Source organism: Malurus melanocephalus, unplaced genomic scaffold (assembly GCF_030028575.1).
Source record: "Malurus melanocephalus ecotype Western Australia unplaced genomic scaffold, MMel_1.1 scaffold_178, whole genome shotgun sequence".
NCBI lineage: Eukaryota > Metazoa > Chordata > Aves > Passeriformes > Maluridae > Malurus > Malurus melanocephalus.
This window is the reverse complement of record NW_026623410.1, coordinates 178,770-198,412: the sequence shown is the minus strand read 5'-3', so window position 1 is coordinate 198,412 and position 19,643 is coordinate 178,770. Positions and strand designations below refer to the sequence as shown.

The following is a 19,643-nucleotide window of genomic DNA, read 5'->3' as shown; positions in this document are numbered from 1 at the left end:
CTCCCCCAGGTATCTGAATCTGACCAAGCACAAAGCATCCTTTATCCACCAGRTCGCAGTCATTCACCCCAGAACACACTGGCCAGAAACCCCCGATCAGCTCGGCTCCCCTCGCAGCCGTTCCCTTCTAAACCGGGCAATTCCTATTGTGCTGAATTCCTTCCACACCCGAGCCTCTCATCACGGCTCCCTCTATGGCTGACAGCGAGAAATTCCAGCCCAGGATCCTGAGGAGCAGCCACACTCGGAATATGCCACCTGATTTTAGAGGGAACCAAGCTGTCCAGTTTGGACTCGGACACGCTTTAAAGCGAGGGGATGTGAAGTCTGCAGCAGATCTGTTCTTGGGCAGAACTATCAGTGGAAATTGCTGTTTTCATTACTGCACGTGGCTGTGGGAAGGAGAGCCATTGTTCAGGATAAATCAGATATTGCATCTGTCCTGGAAATGAGTTTGTCTGCAGCAGTGTTTGAGTACCTTGCTGCYGGCTGATATTTAAAGTCCCATTCGAATTTACCTTTCTGCCAAACGYTTTTTGGCTGCAAGACAGTGCACGGTCACTAATTCAAGGAAGGATTTTCAGGAAGTTCTCCAAAGATGAAAGAGCATGACAAAGAAAAGGCCCCTTAGACTTCATTCTGCACATTTTTAAGCAATGCAATTAAAATAATTTCAAGCATCCTTTCATGCAATTAAAATAATTTCAAGCAAATGAGGTTTGCACGTTTTACCCCAGTTCTTCTAACTGAATGTAGTTAACGCTTTTAAAAGAAAATAAAATTACATGTATTCTTTGAGYTTGAGAAGCTCCTACCTGCAAGCTTGATCTGGAGGCTGTGCTGCAGCCTCCCTTTGCCCTCCACCCCTAGAGAGCTGCTTTGCTCKCAGAGCCACCCACTTTTGCAGTGAAAGAGTGAAGGGATTCTAAGGAAACATCAGGGCTCCCCAGATGGGTGAAAACTGGGAGATAGTTCAGCAAAGTTATTCTCTGGTTTGATMAAAAAAATCTGTCATCGTGTACTTGGGCTGGTGAAGAGGTGATAAAATCRTTCAGCTTTGGGACACGAGCAGTTCTCTCAAATTTAAATCAGATGGAAATGGAGTCAATTTGTTTGGAAAAGTAGCTCAGCTCTCAGCAAAGATTATGACTTTTATAATTTTCCTGCAGTTGAAAAACGGAGTGTGTTTCGGAGCAGTAAACCACCACCATACTTTTCTTATGAACTTATCTTGCATCACAGCCCTGTCCCCTCACAAGGACAAGCCAGCAGGAAAGCTGGTGCTGKTTTGTGTGTGAGCATGCAGGGAACRGTGCCTTGCTYGCTCTGAGGATCTCTCCATGAGCTGATGCACAGGCACGAAGATGAGTCACAGATGGCTCCATTGCTGCTGGAAACTCAGCGCAGATCTGAGCGACTTTGGGATGCTTCCCACCATGCATACTTCACTCCCTGCCTCACTGCAGAGCCTGCTGTGCAAGGGCTTTAGAGGGTAACAGAGGGAAAGAGCTGTGCCTTGGGAAGGGGTAAAACTATTCTCCTCAAACACGGTTAATGGGGTGAACAGACCCCAGGTTCAACCATAGTGGAGTTTCCAGTGAGGCCTTGGGTTCTACTCAGCTTCCACTGCTGAGACACAGATTCTCCATCACTGCAGGATGTGGGAACTATCAGACAGGACCAGTCAGGACACACAGGTGGACTTGGTTGGGCTATGAGTGAGAGAATGTGTTGAGATCCTTTCCAGTCATTCCAGAATGGAAGGTCATCCCAGCTACGCCTTATTCTTATTGGAAGGTGCACCCTGGAAGGACACAGYCTACAGGTCAAGTCCACACAGAGCAGCTGCTGAAGGAGCAATGTAAGAAATAACAGCAGTGCAACCCTTCAGCAGGAGCAGAGTCACATTTTTCAAGGAAACATCCTAAGTATCACACATATCTGCAGTCACAGTTAAGCAGCACTGAGACAGAAAGTTTTGTTTGAGGGTACCCAGGACACGACTAAAACCACTGTGATCCCACACAGCAAAACATTGATGCAGTGCATACCACTCTGCCTAGTCCAGTTTATCCTCTGAATTGTCAYGGGGTAGCTGTGGTCCAACAGGATTTATGCCAGATGAGGTATAATATGCCTTCCTGCAGCCAGTGTAAAATGTGAGGCCAATATAAACACTATAYACCATATTCTAGCTAATTCAACACAAAGCAAAAGCATGCACACACCTGATGTGGAACAGATTTGTCCTGCCAGGTGATTTTGCAACAGTCTATTACTGAGGTGGAATCCCATCCCTATCTGTTGTCCTGATAAGCCCTCACCCCGTGTTTCCTGCTAACAGAACCCTCCTGTCAGTTCAAGCTCCTGTGCAGCACTCAGAGATACTAATGCTGTTCTGGCAGGTTACTCATGGTGGGTTTTCCTACTCTCAAGCAATCACACCTGTTAATGCAGCCTGCAGGGAAAGGGATTTATGCCTCTTAGCAGAAATGCAAGAAGGAATATTGATGTTTGCTTTATTAAGCTTTGGGCTTAACACTGGAGATAGTCCTCRTGCCTCTTGGCCTTGAGATTAAGGGAAAGGTCTGCAGCTGCCCTGGCCACATCTCCTCAAGGCAGTGCAATTATGAGCTGAAGGCTTGATGAAACTTGACTAAATTTCTACAGCAGGAGAATGGCAAGTGGCACACCACCCTTCCTTACACAGACACACATCCCAAATGCAGTCACTTGCACAAAAAAAGTGGCCACTCATTTTAGGGTTAGCTGGTCATTCCTACCACAGAAACTACTGTGTCAGCAGTATTTAATCTGCAAGTATTTAAAATCCTCAGATTTTCTTGTATTCATTGTATCTGCCTTCAGGGTTTTGAGGCTTTATGTCAGATGGTGCTGAGTTTTCAAGATTTTCTCYACAGGGATGAGACCATTGAGTGACCCACAGTGTGCAGAGACAGACAAAACTGTGGAGTTGTGATGTGAKCAGATATGGTGTGGGGAGAAAGTCACAGAAGGAAAAGGGAAGATCTGTCTGTGAGTGGTTTAAAATGATCCTGAGAAAAATCTCCACATTGAGGATTTGTACCATTGAAGGAGTGGAGAGTAAAGACAATTTTAAAGAGGAGGAGGAGAACTTCCCAGAGGAGAACTTCCCAGCCTTACTTTGTGTTCCTGATAGCGAGGTGGGATCTGAAGAGACCACCTGAGCAGAGTGTGATGTGGAAGGGATACGTGAGCAGGCACACAGGAGGATTGTGCAGCAGGTTTCCATCTGGGCTGTACCTGATCACAAAAACCAACCCCAGCACCGGGAAAACAAGGAGGCACAAATTTAGCAGAGGAGCCCGGGGGAAGTGTTGTCAGAGAATCTCTTTTAAGCACATGGCCCTGACAGGAAGCATCTTTTCTTTCTGACATCGCTGGGAAAAGCAAACAGAAGAAACCCAAAGGAATGTTATCTGTTCCTCAGGTCCAAAGCAGAAGCAGGAATCTTYGAGGCCAAGCAGGACTGGGAAACAAAAGCTCTACATTGAATTAGCTGTGTACCAGTCAGTGCTGTAAGAAAAGCCAAATTTCTCCCTTGCACGGATTCCCTGTGCTCTGGTGTGCAGCTGAGCCCTGGCCGTCCACAGGGTGGATGTTTTAGTGCCTGGCTCTTTTTAACTGGCACATGTTAAGAGCTTTGAATTAACAGGTGCATAAAAACTGTCAGAAAACACTTAGCTCTCAAGACAGTCTGTTGGTTGTATTAAAAATATGGTTTTATGTAACCACATTCTCTCAACACTTGCTGGGTATTACGGCATGGGAAAGTCACTCACCCTTTCCAAATGAAAGCAGTGATGTTTAAACTCACCTGCAGAAAAAAAAGAAAAAAGAAAAAAGAAAAAAAAAGAAAAAGAAAATGAGAAAGGCTACAGTTCCTCTGATCTTGCTCCTGTTTTCCACAGTAAAGGTCGATTTCTTCCAGCACAACAGGACTGTCCAGACTAGGGGCAAGCACCCCAGCAGGTCAAAAGGCCAGTGTCTTGCAGGCTTAGTGAGGTGGATATGAGGGGTTTTTGACAACTGAATGGGAAGATGTCTCACTTGCTGACTGAGGAGGTGGTATGTACTGTAAGCATGGCCTGGGTTTAAAAAAAAAAAAAAAAAAAACAACCCTGAGTTTAACAGAGATTTAGAGCTAGGAAAAAAACCCAACTATTTGTGCCCATATTTCAGAAGAGGTTTAGAAATAGTTTTAGTTCTCAATCTTCCCTCAGTCATGAATCCAGAACATCTGGGACCCCAGAAATAAAAGCATCGGGTTTCCAGAGTGGAAAGAGCTCTAAGACACAGGTCCAGAAGAATTTTTAAAACTCTCAAAAGCATTTCTGAAATCAGTTCCCTTTCAAATATGTGGCAAATACATTAAAGTGGGCTTTGGATTAGTTTTACTGCCTCTTGATAAAAGCCATTCGCACCTTTGATGTGTTTGAGGATGGCAGCCATCCCAAATGCCTTCCCCAGGCCTCGCCTCCACCAGGAAGTCTCCCTCTGGCTCTCTCCAGGAATGCCCAGATGGKTTATCATCTGTCACCTCCCCAGAGGTGACTAACTCAAAACTGCCACCTCTGGGTTACAGACACGGTAGGTGAAAGCAAAGATTCCTGAGTGCAAGTGTTTAGGGTGTAACATTGAACAAGGACAACCCTGTGGGAAATGGGAAGAATAGCAGGGACGTGGGCTTCTAAAACTGGCTGTGAGTTTAATCCTACTGAGTTTTACTTCTATGCAGCAAAGCACTCCCAGTGCACCCTGTGCTGACCCACCTTGTGCTCTGCCTGGTGGCTCTGGGGAGCCCTGCACTTGCCTGGCCTGGAGGACAGATKGGGCCATGAAGTTTCTCAGCAGCTGCTGAAAGTAGAAAGGGAAACCTGTTTGAAAGACAGAAGGAGAAAACTTACTGGTGGCTGGGAAGTGTTTGAGTAATGAAAGGCTCCAGTGTGGCAGGCAGCTGGGGCAGGGGAGACTAAGGAGCCCTTGAAAMGCAAATGGTGACTCTCTTCTATGAAAAGCAGATAGGGTTTTGGGAATGTTGAGGCCAGAAAGAGCACCATGAGGGTCCAAGTGCAACTTGCCAGGACAAGGAAAGTATTTTCTAACAGCTTCTCGAGTTCTGCCAGCAAAAGCACCATCCCTGAGAGACTCACAGGGGGACTGTCACTGCCAGCACCAGATACGCTGAGCAAGTCCAGGAGTGGAGCCTGCCTGCTTGGCAGTGCTGTGCTCCTGCAGAACTGGTTAATGTCAGTGAGACTGATGAACACCCCACAGTAGTTAGGGGATGCGGTGGGATGTCATGGAGAAAAGTCCATTGCTAAATATTTTGATTTGAGGAATGATGAAATGAAAACAACTGGCATTTTAGCAGATGGGGGRAAAAAAGATCTGGAARCAAGAAGAAAATCCTGCAGAGAAYGAGGCATGACTTTTTAAAACAGCTGCAGGATTTTCTTCTTGGAGGACCAGAGAAGCACGTTAGGAAAACCCTGGAATGGACCTGGTTCTTCATGAGCACATCCTCATGCCAAAGAGTATCATCTTSTCCATAAAGCAAACCACCAAAACGTGGGAGCAGCTGCAGCTCACACGACAGCCAAGCCAGAGACACGACCTCTGGGAGACCATCAGCACTASAGACAATGAAATGTGCACCATCAGCAACCAGAGTCAGCACCTAAACAGCTACAGAAYCACTCAGGACGTGATGCAGGGTTTGGGGTGATGCTCGGAAACCTACTCCAGATGCAAGCTGGGAAACTGTGAAGAAAATTATGTCTGAATTGGATTAACCCCTCCTTGGGACAGAGTCTGTCTACACTGGAATGGGGGAAGTGATGAGCCTGCACAAGTAGAGTGGTTTCTCTGGACCTAATCCATGTGCCCAAGGCAGTGAGTGGACTCAGCAGGGATTTTTGGAGCAGGATTTTGTCTTACTCAGCTCCAACCCTTGAATGCTGACTGAAGCGGGGCCATGGCTTCATCCCAGTGAAGTGGCTCTGTTCCTTCATTCTGACATCTTACCACATCCTCACCCATTCTAAATAGTGWGAGAGATGGAAGGGAGATCCCTAACACAGCAGCTTTCCCTTTGGATGATTTMTATCCACTTCAATGGCATCACAAGGCATAAAATGGGTTCTTTCATCTCTTRGGGTTTCATTCTTTGCTCTGAGGAATCTCCAAGCTTTTCTCCTGCTGCCTGCTGAAATGGATCCCGCAGGTCCCCATCAGAGCTATCCCAYCCCAAATTTCCATCAGTTCCAGAAACCAACACAGCCCTTACATGGTGGAGCCAAGGAAAGGACTCCTGGACAAGGATTAATGTGTTCACTACCCTGGTCTAGAGCACAAACACAGCCCCTGCATGTGCTTTCCAGTCTGACACCACATCCAACACCATCCCTGCTGCTGCTGCTGAACTTTCTGAACTCACATCACCACCCACCACTGCCTATTCATTAGGATACTCTTCCCATCCCCTGAAGGATGGCCTGGCTTGGAGTGCTGAGACTGTTGAAKCTCTGCCACATGTGAGAGCTGCTTTACCTACTTGCCCAAGAGCAATTTCTCCCAGTTCTCCCCTCTGGCAYTCATGTGCCAGGTGTGAAAAGCAGTTTAGACATTAAAGCCCACTGCTCAGGATTGGCAGCATGGAAAAAAAAATCACTGTCTGATCAGCCAAACAAGCAGGTGGGAGWGGTATGGACAGAAGCAGGAGAGACAAGGTATTAAACCTGCCCAGTGCTCCCAAGTGCCTCGTTAGACTGATTTATGTTTAACTAATTGAGAAAATGACTCTAACTCCACAACCCAGGCCCTAATTCATAAAGGCCCAAGCTTTTTAGTGTCTCTACCTGTGCCTTAAAAGGCATGATTTAAACCCTGTAACTAACAGGCTACCAAAGAAAAGGAATTTGAAGGATCTGATGTCCTATCACGCCGAGGGGGTGAGGCTTGGCTCACTTCTCTCATTACTTGGTCTTTCCTCACTGCCGTCTGAGTTCTCTGCTGGGACATAAATCAGGGAAACCATGAGGGAAACCAGTCTTGTGCCCCATCAAAGGAGCCAACACTCGCTTTAATGGGACCATGCAGACAAGCCTAAATAGGGCACTTAACAAGCATGTGGTTCCTATAATACCAGCCCACATCTCCACACCCTGTTTGCACTGCCACTGGCAAAACCCTTTGTCCATTACACACCACACCTGCTTATATCCATGGAATTAGAAATGGGATCATGATACAACACCAAAGTGCTGAACAGAGAAYTCCTGGGATGCATCAAGCCTGCTGAAAAATTTTAGCTATCTCTCAGAAACTGCACAAACCCTTATACATATCTATGGCATGAGCAATAGCAGAGCACAGAGAACCAAGGCACTGTGGCACAAAAGTACCAAACTCTGTCCAGGATCACAGATGCTCAAAGAATCCCACATGAGGTGCATCTGGTGAAATTCCAGGCTTCAGGCTGGGACAAGCCATATCATAAGGTGTTTAATCCAAACTTGAACCTTGACAGAAGGGTGTTARCAATAGTAAGTCTCTAGGTCCTACTGTCCTAAGCAGAAAATAGAGAAGAGACAGAATCCCAGCCAAGGAGGGAATTCAATAGTGCTCTGCCCCTTTTTTGGGCTCCAGAATGACCCCAGAGGTTAACTTCCCATGAGCATTCCTCTCTACCATGTTCTTAACATAGCTGATCAGCAAATACAGTACTTCCAACCACTAGGCTCTTTCTCTCTTACTCGTTTTTCCTCATTCAGTTCGATGGGATCCAGGCCCAAAGATTCCACTGCATCACAGAAGGTATTAGGAAGAAAAATGGCTGATGGAGAACCTGAGTCCCTCCCCAGACAGCTCCCCTAAGCTCAAACCTCTYGAGAGCCCAGCTTCATCTGGCTGGATGTACAATCAGATTGGGGATTGTCCAAGTGTTTTACACCACGCACCACACATCCATGGGAACCCCAGGCTGAGTCATGACCATCTGTGCTCATTTAAACATTTCTTGACAGAGSAGGGAGTGCTAATCCTGACATCCTGGCCAAAAGGCAACATGGATAATTATACTGTGCTTTGTAACATACTCAGTGGTGTACACTGGTGTTTTCCAGTTCTTCCCATAATGGCAATGTGGTGATCCAACACAGAAATGGCCACATTGCCAGAGAAGAGTCCCCTGTGCCAAGCCCTGCAGTGTTACTGTCAGACATCACACATCTCTATTTTCCCTGCTGTGGATGCTCAACCCCAGCGCACTTCATACTCAGACTTTTACCTCTACCTGTGCAAGACGTCCTCACTAAAAATCTGCTCACTCATTCCTGAGCTGTGCTGAGCTTTCCATTTTTCCATTCTTCTGAATAAATACACCACCAACAGTGGWGTGGACAGCACACCTGGCACAGCAGAGCCAAATGTTGCAACATCAGCTACTACAAAGGTACAAACAGCTTTTGCTTGAAGAGCCTCAATTCCAAYTGTTCTCTTTCCTTCAAGGAAAAACAAGAAAAAGCCCCCAAGCCTTTTGTTGCACCAAAATCATCTCCTGGCATTTCTGACCAGCACACATGTTGTTACAATTAGGACTGGACTCCTTGGCTCCGGCACAGGGGGAATGTTAAACCGGCACACTGGCACCCATCAAAACATTCGCGAACTTCCAAAGTGGAACTGACACCATGGTAGTGGTTTATATCACACGTCAGAGAAAGGCTTCATAACTGAGATCAAACAAATTAACTCTTGAGCTCCCTGCCTAGCAAGAGCAACCTAATGCTGGGCTSCTATTGTTATCCCACATGGCTGTTTCATGTGGCTTGCAGCCAGTCCACTTCACTTTGCAGGCTCAGAAGTTAAACACAGAGAGAACCGGCCAGAACTTTAACAGGGGACTTGGAAGAGAACAGGAACTGCTGATTGTAAAAGCATCTTCCCTCTCAGGCAGAAACAGCAYCAGCACTATCAGAAAGGTACAYAARAATTTTTCAGCCTTTAAGCAATTTKKTKSMWWWWAAMYTWYTTYCYYCYWRGRAAAWYMWMWTYCYWARSMAWTKKYMAAAAAAATMTTTGGACWTACAATTTTTTTGCTGATTTTGGAGTTCAAACAATAATCTTACCTGTGACAACAAAGTGCAACCTGTAGAAATACWCAAACCACATTTTATACCAGGGAACCACAAATTATATGCAAAATGGTGTCTGTGATTTCTGTAAATACCATTTGGAATTCAGCTCTTCTGTCAGAAGCTCTTTTGTGTGTCCCCAACAAGTTGAACACAACTGTAATGAGGAACAGGCCTATCCTCTAGGACTTTGAATCTCTTGAGGAACAACTGGGGACAGCTGCAGAGGATGGAAMCGAGAATGGTACAATTAAATTATTACTGCAGTCACTGGTATCCTGTTCTGAAAACCTGGYTGCTACATCAGGCTGCTACAAGGTGTCCTGCAAGTGCAGATACAGCAAAAGAAGTCAGTCACATTTTTCTCACAACACCAACAAATCTTATGCTTTTAGGTCAGGGCTTCCAGCAAAGTAACAGGGAATGCAGTGTACCAGGAACAGAGAAACGCTTCATACATATTTCTAATACTGCTTTGGAGTTAGACTCTAACTTCAATCAGCCCAAATTATGAGTGGCTGCTCTACAAAACATATTTATCCCATGTTCTCCCATGTATGGAAGGCATCAGGAGAGATTTTCCACCATTGTCCTAAGCCAGTTGAAAAGATTCTTGCCAAGCTGTATCCTGCCATCTTACTTCAYACATTGCCATATTTTGGAACAGCTTTTTTTTCAGGTTTTATTTTCACACAGTGGAAAGTTGCCAGAGGACATATCTGATTCTCCCATTTATCATCTCCTGTGGAAAAACAGTTTTGGATCCATGTATTAGTCTCAGATATCACAACCGAAAGTAAACACACTGCGTACAAGATGCACTGATTTATTAATAGAATAGGACTGAAATGTAGTGACATGTTTTTCCACTGTTAAAGCCATAGAGACAATCAGTGTCCCATTTATAGACTCGGTGGCGTCATTCAGCAGCTCATTCATAAACTCAGACCAACACTTTCAGGTCAGGTATTGCAGGAACCATTCCCCCACTTCCCTCTTACAAAGAGGGTAACTCTGAGGGCAGTCCCCACGGTTTGCAGCTGCAATCAGTCTATGGGAGATTTTCCTATGTTCTCTTTTAATTCCTGAGACTTTCTCCACCTGGGACAGCTTTTTAAAGCCTTTCAACAGCAATGGAACAACTCAGCTGAACTTTTGTGGGGTGCTAACCTGYTCTTCAGGGAAGGAAATGCATTGAATGTTCTACAAAAATAGGCTAATTTCCAGAATACTGTGGGGATTATTTATTACAAGATCCCAGGCTAATTATTGGCACTTTGAGGCAACTACAACAGAGAAAATCTCTGCAATGGAACAGCTTTAAATGTAACAAAGTCTATTTTGTGTGTTTCTACTTCTACATTCTGCACTGTCTTAAACTGTAACCCATCACTTTTGTTAAACCATRGCAGCTGTAATTTCATAGCTCATAGTGTTATCCATGTACAACTTCATGATTCAGCATTACCTGGAAGAACAGGCAAAGTGATAAATATGAGGTATTACAACTRGCTTTGTAATTTGCCTCTATATGCAAATTTCCTTTAAATCAGGAAAGACTCTCCTCTACAAAGGCAATTAAAGTAAGCACTTGGATTTCACAGCATGAGAAACCGTTGGAAACTAATCCCTTATGGATACAAAGGAAGACAAACATCCTATTGCAGTTGTCAGAAYGTGTTCTGAAGCAGACCAAGGCGTGATGTTTTCTCCTGCAGATATCTATCTCTTGCATGCTGCTCAGAACAGGCATCTGTGATCACCCCATGGCAGAAAATCTTTGGACAAACCCTACTGTTCACTTCCAAATGTCCTGTTTCAGGAAGGTACAAAAGCCCCCTAAGAGCTGGGCAGCAGAACATGAATGTACACTGGAATGATGATGACAGATAGAGAACCTCAAATAAGTCTTGTGGAAAGAAAAGAGATTTCAAAATTTGAAAACAATATAAAAGGAAAAGAGAAATGAAGTGCATATTACGGCACTGCTGAAGCCCAGATACAACATTCAGCCACAAGCCTGCAGAGAGTACATCACCCATAACCACTGGATTATCTGCATCCAGCAGTCATGTAGGAGAACAAGCTGGGGAGCTTCCTGAAGTCACATTTACAGCCTGAGTTTGGCTGTCCATGYTGGAGAGAGATTTGGTCCTGGGGTTTTGAGACTGTTCAGAAGCTGCAGGAGAAGCAGCAGCATGGTTGGCATGCTGGCTCTCCTGCCCACCAGCACTGGGAGCGGGGTTCTCCTTGGCTGTCCCAGTGTGGCTGTGTGACTGGCTGGRCTGTCTCCCTGCTTCTGCCTCCTGCTGCTGCAGCATCTGCTCCACTTCAATCTCGAGCTCCAGGTTTTCCTCATCTGCCTCCACGTCCAGCTGCTGCATTAACTCCTCCAGCTTCCTGGCCTTGCGGAGCTCGTTCTGCTGGATGATGGTGCACAGGTGCTCTGTCAGGTGCTCCTTGATCTCYGTCTTGTGCTGCAGGTCCAGCTTGGCTGCCACGTACTCCGACTCGGCCTTGTCATAGCGCTTCCTGCAAAACCATCAGCATTCCTGCACGGTTAATTCTCACAGAACATCACAGCCTGACACATGGACAGACACTTTAAGGATCCCTGGAATGCCACGTGCTCTGCAATGCATTGTGCCAGCTGTTCATGACATGCTGCCACATCAGCAAGAGGGAAGTAAATAAGCGTGAATTGATCAAAACTTCTCTGGACACTTGGGCCTCTGCTGTTGTGTATTCCAAGAGTTAGCTAGCTCAAACTGAATCACAAACACCCATTTTTACTGCCTGTTTGAAGAGATGCATCACCAGCAGCAGCAAGAACCCATCAGAAATTGCAGTGTTTTCACACTTCTAATGAACACCCACTTGGGGAACTGAAAACACCACAGAACATTTTGGTGTTTTTCTAAACCAATCACCACCCCACARATACAGATGCTCGATGGAACACTCTGACATTTGGATCATGTGCTCTTCTGGCCACCCATACATATGTTCAGAAAATMAGGAGCAGCACAGACTGACACAGCACATGACATCAATACAGATGTAGAATTTTATTGCAAGCATCCGTCCTGACACTCACCTCCTGCCAAGCTGCACTTCCTGTCATGACAAATACAGCAAAAAAGAAATATTTCAAATATTTATTAACACACACAGAATATCTAGAATTTCCATGGCTGGTGTTCACATTAGTGATGCATCTTCCACAACATCAGTAAATCCGTATATTAATTCTAATTAAAAGAAAGATAGATGCAATCTTGTTCATCAGGAAAGGGAAGGGAACACAGAAAGGCTTTTGCAGCATGACTACAGAATACTCGTAAAACTAACTTCAATAAGGTGGTTGAATAAAGAATCCAGCTCTTTTACAAAACCAGATTCYAGTATCTGCCTAAGCAAAGCAACAGAAAGATAGGAGAGGTCCTTTGCTTAGTGAAAGAGGAGGAAATAAGACATAGAAAAGCCTTCCCAAATATGTTCTTTTGTGTAATAACCACACAGCGTTTTCCCAGCTGTAAAGGCTATGTCTGCAGTGGACAGAAGATGCCCACTTATGTTTCCCTCGCAAGAAAGTCAAGATTTCGCAGATACCTGAAATGGAAAAACTAATGCTATGCTGGAAATATCTGYACAGCTAAACCYCTGAGCAGAATAACAGTCACATCRTATTTACAAAAMTTMTATTGCACAGCAATTGTCAGATGCTGCTGACTAGGTATGTGCTCAGGATTATTTAATATTGCATTTTTTGACCCACTGAAATAAAGGCCTTGTGTTTTAGTCCTAGAAAAAAAAAGGCAAGTACTAAAAAATTGCTTTAAAAGACTCAAAAGTAAATTGGCTTTGGCTCATAATGCCTGCCAACTACAATACTGGAACTATCTACCTCACATTTTGAAATCCCTCTCTGAAGAAAACACTAAGTTCATGAAAGTCATTAGGATTTTGGTGAAATTTATGAAGTTTATTCMAAGATTTTGGAAGCATCTCCTTTTGCTATTGTCATTAAAAACTGCTTTCCTAATRKCAAGAGCTGCTAATACTCTTTAGCSAGTAAGCATTTCAAACAGATACATTATTACAAAACTTGAATAAGAAGATTTCAGSAGTATTTAATGGTTTTAGAAACCAGATGATACCTAAAATCCATTGAAATGGCTTTCCTCATGAGGACATGAAATTCTGTATTCACATGCAATCAGCTACACTAACTACAGTTAATCTTAAGACATTTGAAATGATAATTACACCAAAGAAAWCTTAATTTTTTTAGCTACCACTGCTATWTTTTTCAAGACTAATTACCATGTTTATTGGCCTGTGGTCAACGTATGGCAGAAATCAGAAGGAGAAATGAGCATTTAACACATTGAAYAGTGAACCCAAAACCGCAAATGAACATTTCTGCTTTATGAACTGGCTGCACAAACATGCTGYTGTTTATCTACTGATGTTGTGGTTTACCCACAGCTAATGGGGTGTTCCCATTAATTTTTTGCCTTTAAGGAAATCTTCAGAACCAGAGTGATTAAAGGCACATTGTGAAGGGTGAAAGCTTCCCTCCTTCAATTTTTGGTCCTAGTTGCAAAAGCACTTCAGCAGGATTATATGTTTTAAGCTTAACTAGTCCCATTGATTCCAGGAGGACTAGAGCTGTCATCAACAAGCAAATTTCCCTATACAGGACTTCCATTTCAGGACTTTTCAAGAAAAACATCTTTCCCCCAGAGAATAAACAACCTTGAAACAATAAAACAGGACCTATGTCTTGTGACAGCAGTCTCCAGTCAGAAAATCTGCTTCAGGTCCCAGATTCCAAGGGAAAGATTAGGAAATAGAAATCATACTTTCACTTCAAGATCTGAAAGCCCCCCAGACTGTGACCGCTTTACCTACACATTATTGCAGTGACAAGACTTCATTACTGCTTCAGTGACAGGAAGCAGCATTTTCCCCTCCTCCCAGTCAGGGCTATTCCCTATTTCCTCCTCCCTGGTGCTGCTTACCGGGCATAGGAGTAGTCCAGGCTGGCCTGGTCGATGCGGTTCCTCAGGATTCCGATGTCAGCAGACACCATGTCATCCAGAGCCTGCAGCTCCTTCTGAATCCTCTTCAGTTTCACTGTTTCAGCTTGAGTTCTTTTGGATCTGCAAAAGGAAGGTGATTTTTTTAAAATTTCCTTTTCAAGCCTCTCTTCTTGACATACTGGGCCCCATTTCATTTGCAGAGTGACTGACTTCTTTAGGACCTATTCAGARGGTTTCTCCTTTATGGAGTAGGGCTTTTGATCTTTTTTAGCATCCACAGGGATCTAAAATGCCTRCTATTAAAGGACTATGGCAAAATTATGTAATGACTATAATCAAAGTGCCTAAAATGGATTGTGTTTCTTCACTGTGGAAACACACAAGAAGCTGCTGTATCTAAGTAGTTCTCAGTGTAAGGAAACAGGAAATGGCTTGGGGGGAAGAGAGAGGGGGAAGGGTTTTTAGCCCAGCAAATATCCCCTTTCAAAGAAGCCCAGTTAGTAGAGGCCAAAAAGTCACCTAACGTAAGCTTGATTTCCATTTTGCAAAATTATTCCCAAAAGGCCCAGCCAAATCCCAATGAAGTGAATGGAAAGTTTTWCATCAAACACAAAGGATTTCAATCAAGCCTTACATAACCTTTTTCAACTTGGCCTATTCATTCCTAAGTCCTGTAAACTAAATGCTGCTAAGGGCAACAAGCTTTGATGGATTTCACTCCCAAGCAAGTTAAGTAACTTTCAACAAGCTTTTGCACCACGTCACTTTCCCATCATTCATCATCAACAGCAAAATGATGCTTCTCAGTMACTGCTTTACTCCCAAAGCAGGTMCTTGAAAGCAAGATTAGGTGTGCARGCAGTGCCACCATCCCTCCTTACATCAGCTGATGCAGGTGGAGGGAAACAGACGTCCTGTGGTACTGCTGGAAGCCTGAGGAAGGCCTTGGAGTGATGAAAATAACTCCCTAACTATCACACACTTTCCATATCTTTTCTCTCCTCAGCCTTTGGTTCTAGGAAGAAGGACCAAGCCTGGTGGCCACACCCATGTTTGCTGTCCTACAGTGACTCAGAATAAAAGTGCTTTGTTTTACTGCTGCCTGGCAAAGGAAAACGAAGTTTTCAGGAGCTTAACAGTTTTCAGGACGTTAACATAGGCTGTGTTCATCAAAGCTAGGGCTTTGATGGGAAGAACAAAACACAAGTCTGGGAGAGCACAGCAAGCCTGAAAGCTTCACATCACTGTCCTTGATCCAGTGTAACCAACTGCTCCAACATTCCTCCCTACAAAGCTTGCCTTCCCTGTAGTCTTAAACTCCCTTGGTGGACAATGATGTACAATGCCTYAAAGCCTGGTCCCCTGAAGAGCAAAAGCTAAGAACTGTGAGAATATGTGAATTTCTATAATTTCTGATCATCCAGTGGTAAAACARCACCTTCTTAAAACAGATCATCTTCTCTTATCAGCACTTTTCACACACTAAGAAGCCAAAGTCCAAACAGAAATAGCTGCAGTTTCTTCTCATAGGTTACGAATCAAATTAACTTCCCTTAAATCCAGTAAAAACAAAYCAGGACCAGAACAGGGACAAGCATCTGAGCACCCCAACTTCCAAACATGACCTCACTAACAAATTCTAGGACTTCAGCTAATCCTCAAGTTGTGTAACAACTTYTCCATCTGCGTGCAGAGCTGCAGCTTTGGAAGTGTGAAAAGCTTAGTCACAACTTCTTAGCCAGCACTTGTCATCAAAGGGAAACATCCATCACAGCTGCTCACAGAGCACAGAGAGGAGGAAAAAGTGATATTTAAATCAAGATTTGCAACTGGTTGAGATGAGAAGCAAGCCCTTCTCCAGGCTCAGCCCCTACCTCTCAGCAATAGCTCTGGCCAGGAGTGCTTTCTTGCGTTTATTCTTCTCTTCTATCAGCCGCTGCTCTTGCTGGAGGATTTCCCATCGGGCTTTTTCCTGYCTGCTCATTGACAAGAACATCAAAATTAACAGAAAATTAATTTCTTTCCCTGCTCCCCATATAACACAAATATTCACAGTCATATACTCTGGAGCAAACTCTTTAAAAAGTCAAAGGAACAATAAACAGGTTTTGGTTCTGAGGAAAGAAGAATCACCTGCAAGAAGCCATTCAGATCAACAAAACATTCCCAGATGAAATGTCCTGATCAGAACTAAAATCTGCATAATCAAATAAGCTGCTAGTTAATGCAGCTCTCCTGGAAGAAAGAACATGGAGCACTTTTGGAGTCAAAAATGGATGGAACTTTTCATTCAGATTTTTTACTGGATACTACAAGTTGCCATCTGTTCCGTCTGCCAACACAGCCTCTGTTTTGGAAAACTTTWTTCCATAAAACAGATTCCCTCACAGGTCTGCTTTATAATACAGAAATTGTAATGAAAATGACCAACAAGGAAGAACAAGAATTCACTTTTGCCACCAGGGACAGACTGATATTGACTCAATTTCCTAGGCTACATCTCCTAAGAGATACAACCATCCCAAAGGATGGAAGGCCAGGTCTCAGGTGAGGGGGCACAAYCTGCATCAGAACAACTGGGCAGGATTTAGGAGAAACAACTGCTTTGCTTCTTTCCACCCCACTGTGTTCTTCATACCTTCTCTCACGGAGCCTGAATTTAAAAATACCCGAATAACTCAGCTGTTAACAAACATTTCTCTTCAGATTTGTCCTTATCACTCTATTCCTAAAACCTCACACACGGAAATGTTTTTAGTAAGATTTAAATTCAAGCATCCAGGCTCAGATGAATCCAGCAGATTCAGGAGATGATGCAGATAAATGTCATTTGCTCTCCACAGTGTGAAAAAGTTCTCTGCAAACCTCCAGCTGTCTTCTCTCCAGTCAGTGTCTGCGTGTGTCCCACCACAAAAATGAGATGAACAGTCAATACTGCTGGTGAGCTGCACCCACAGGACGAATGTGACTTCTCAAAGTGGTGTAGGGACTGCASGCAGGTGATCCCAGCCTGAAGCTGGGCAGGGAAATTACAGGCAGCACAACCATCAGCTGCAGCCTCTCAAGGCCCATCTCTGCAAAACAGAACCTGCTAGATCCTTCTGAGTTTAGAATTTGAGAGAAGCCACGTGCTGCTTCTCATCACAAATGCTCCCTCATAGTAAAGGGAATTATTTGATCTCTCAAAGYTTCCTATCAGACACAGAAAAGTTTACTTCACAATGAAAGAATTTCACCACACAGAGTAACAAACCCCACCCCTTGATTTTACCAACTTACTAACAATTCCACTTTCTTTTTCTCCACTTGGGTGTTATGCTTTGCAGGGCGGGGCTGGGCGCTGTCCCTGCCGTTACAAGACTCTCCCGGTGTCGGTGTCACTCCCTCCTGCTGCTCATAGCTGTCACTTTGCCTTTCATCCCCAGCAGGAGGATGAGGTGCTGGCCCGGGCTTGGGTTGTGGTGCAGAAAGCAACTGCTCTGGAGCCACAGGAGCTGCCCCTCCCTGCAGTCCCAGCTTCTGGCATTGCTGCTGGAGGGCTTTTTCCCGTTGCAGTTGCTTCCGAGTCTTGGTGACAGCCTGGGGGCGAGGCTGCTGCTGCTGCCGCTGCTGCTGCTGCTCTGAAGGCTCGTACAAATCTGTCAGTGGAGAAAAAGGATTAAAAACGAATCTCAGTATCAAGAACAGACTCTGACCGAGCTTTTCTGGGCGAGTAAAAACCAAAATAAGGAAAACACAAGCCAGGGTGTCATGGGAAGGCAATGGGGGGGGGGAATCTTCAGCAGCCTGGAAATGTTTTGCTAGCCTAAGAATGGGGAATTTTCAAGGACACCAGCATCCCTAAGTGAGGGGAGGGAGCATAAGAGAGCTGGACTGCAGGCCTAAAGGAGAAACCCTAGGGAGGAGTGAAGTGACTCTTGGGATAATCACGGAGAGGCAGATCTAGGGCTAAGGCAGGCAGTCTGGTGGTTTATAACTGAGGTTATGAAGTGACAAATGGGGAAGAACAAGGTGACACGTGGGCAAAGAGGAGGCTGGGAATATGAGTGGGGTATTGGTAGGGATGTGGGCGCAGGAGAAGGGGCTGGAGAGTCTGGAAATGTGAAGGAGAGGTTGCAGGTGATCAGAGGAGCTCGATGAGGGGAACAGTGAGAGATGGGGCTGGGTGGGAGGAACCGAGGCGCTGCCTGCGAAAACGCAGGCATTTGATGCAGGGATGGCGGCTGAGCTGAGGCGACAGCCAGAGGTGTGGTTTTAGGGGGTGAGGGCAGCGATAGAGGTGTGAATGGAGGGACTGAGGGAAGGGTTAAAGGAGTGAATGGAGGGGCTGAGGGAAGGGTTAAAGGAGTGAATGGAGGGGCTGAGGGAAGGGTTAAAGGAGTGGATGGACGGGCTGAGGGCAGGGATAGAGGTGTGGACGGATGGCTTGAGGGAAGGGACAGAGGTGTAGATGAAGCAGCTGAGCGGAGCGACAGATGCGGATAGAAAGCGGGGGGAAGGACAGAGTTGGGGATGGATGGGCTGAGGGGAAGGGCGGAGGTGTGGGTGGAGGGGCTGCGGAGCCGGGGCGCTGASGGGCGATGGGAGGCAGGTGCAGCTGCGAGGGCTGACGGGGTGCCAAGGCCCAGGGGACTCCTCCGCGCCGCTCCCGGCCCCGCTGCCCCTCGCTCCCGGCGCGGTCCGTACCTGGCCGCTGCCCCCGCAGCCGCCGCAGCTCCTCCTGCGAGAAGCCGGCCCAGGCCTCGGCCATGGCGCTCCCTCCTCCCGCCGCGCAGGCCCCCAGGCTGCCCCGRCACCGCCGCGCCAGCGCCGCAGGCGAACGCCGCGGACAGCCCCGRCCGGGGGCCTCGCGCCGCCGCGGCGAGGGCGGGGAGGGGTGGGCAAGATGGCGGCGTGAGGGCATGGTTAGTGTGTGGCCGCGGCGTCCGGAGATCGCCCGTGTTTTGGGAAAAAATGTCCTGGTGGGAACATCCCCTGGGCTCTTGAGAACGTACTGCCATAGAGGACCACAGAGTCAGTTAGGTTGGAAGAGACTTCTGAGCTTATCGAGTCCAACCTGTGACYGRACAGGGCTCGGTGGGTCCCGGCTAATGAGGCTTAAATTAGCCGGGAAACCGGTCCCGAAAAAATCAAACTCCAAGGATCATCACACATCCCCTCTGGTCATTTATTATTTGTAATTAAGTAGTTGTAGGAGGAGATCCTGCTCYAGCATATCTAGTAAGTTACAGTGACAACACAGTGAGGAAAGCATGGAATCATTGAGTGGTTTGGGCTGGAAGGGACTTTGAAGTTCAACCAGTTCCAACTCCCTGTGATGAGCAGGGACATCTTCCACTAAGACCAGATTGCTCCAAACCCCATTCACGCTGGCCTTGAACATTTCCAGGGATGGAGTATCCAGTTTCTCGGACAA

The 19,643-nt window shown here is 45.7% G+C and overlaps 1 protein-coding gene across 2 annotated transcripts; it reads right to left on the bottom strand.

The window, feature by feature from the left end:
• Positions 1–9,836: 9,836 nt before the first annotated feature.
• Positions 9,837–19,006, bottom strand: GORAB (golgin, RAB6 interacting). Of its 2 annotated transcripts, XM_057372737.1 has the most exons (5): positions 18,914–19,006; positions 17,511–17,865; positions 16,102–16,203; positions 14,207–14,347; positions 9,837–11,711 (listed from the first exon to the last, which is right to left on the bottom strand). In XM_057372737.1, exons 1-5 carry the CDS (start codon positions 18,975–18,977, stop codon positions 11,249–11,251), a joined length of 1,125 nt encoding a protein of 374 aa, XP_057228720.1. In that variant the 5' UTR covers positions 18,978–19,006; the 3' UTR covers positions 9,837–11,248. The 2 variants fall into 2 exon arrangements, with proteins under 2 accessions (XP_057228720.1, XP_057228722.1); XM_057372739.1 differs by lacking the exon at positions 9,837–11,711 and having other exon boundaries at positions 14,203–14,347.
• Positions 19,007–19,643: the final 637 nt, after the last annotated feature.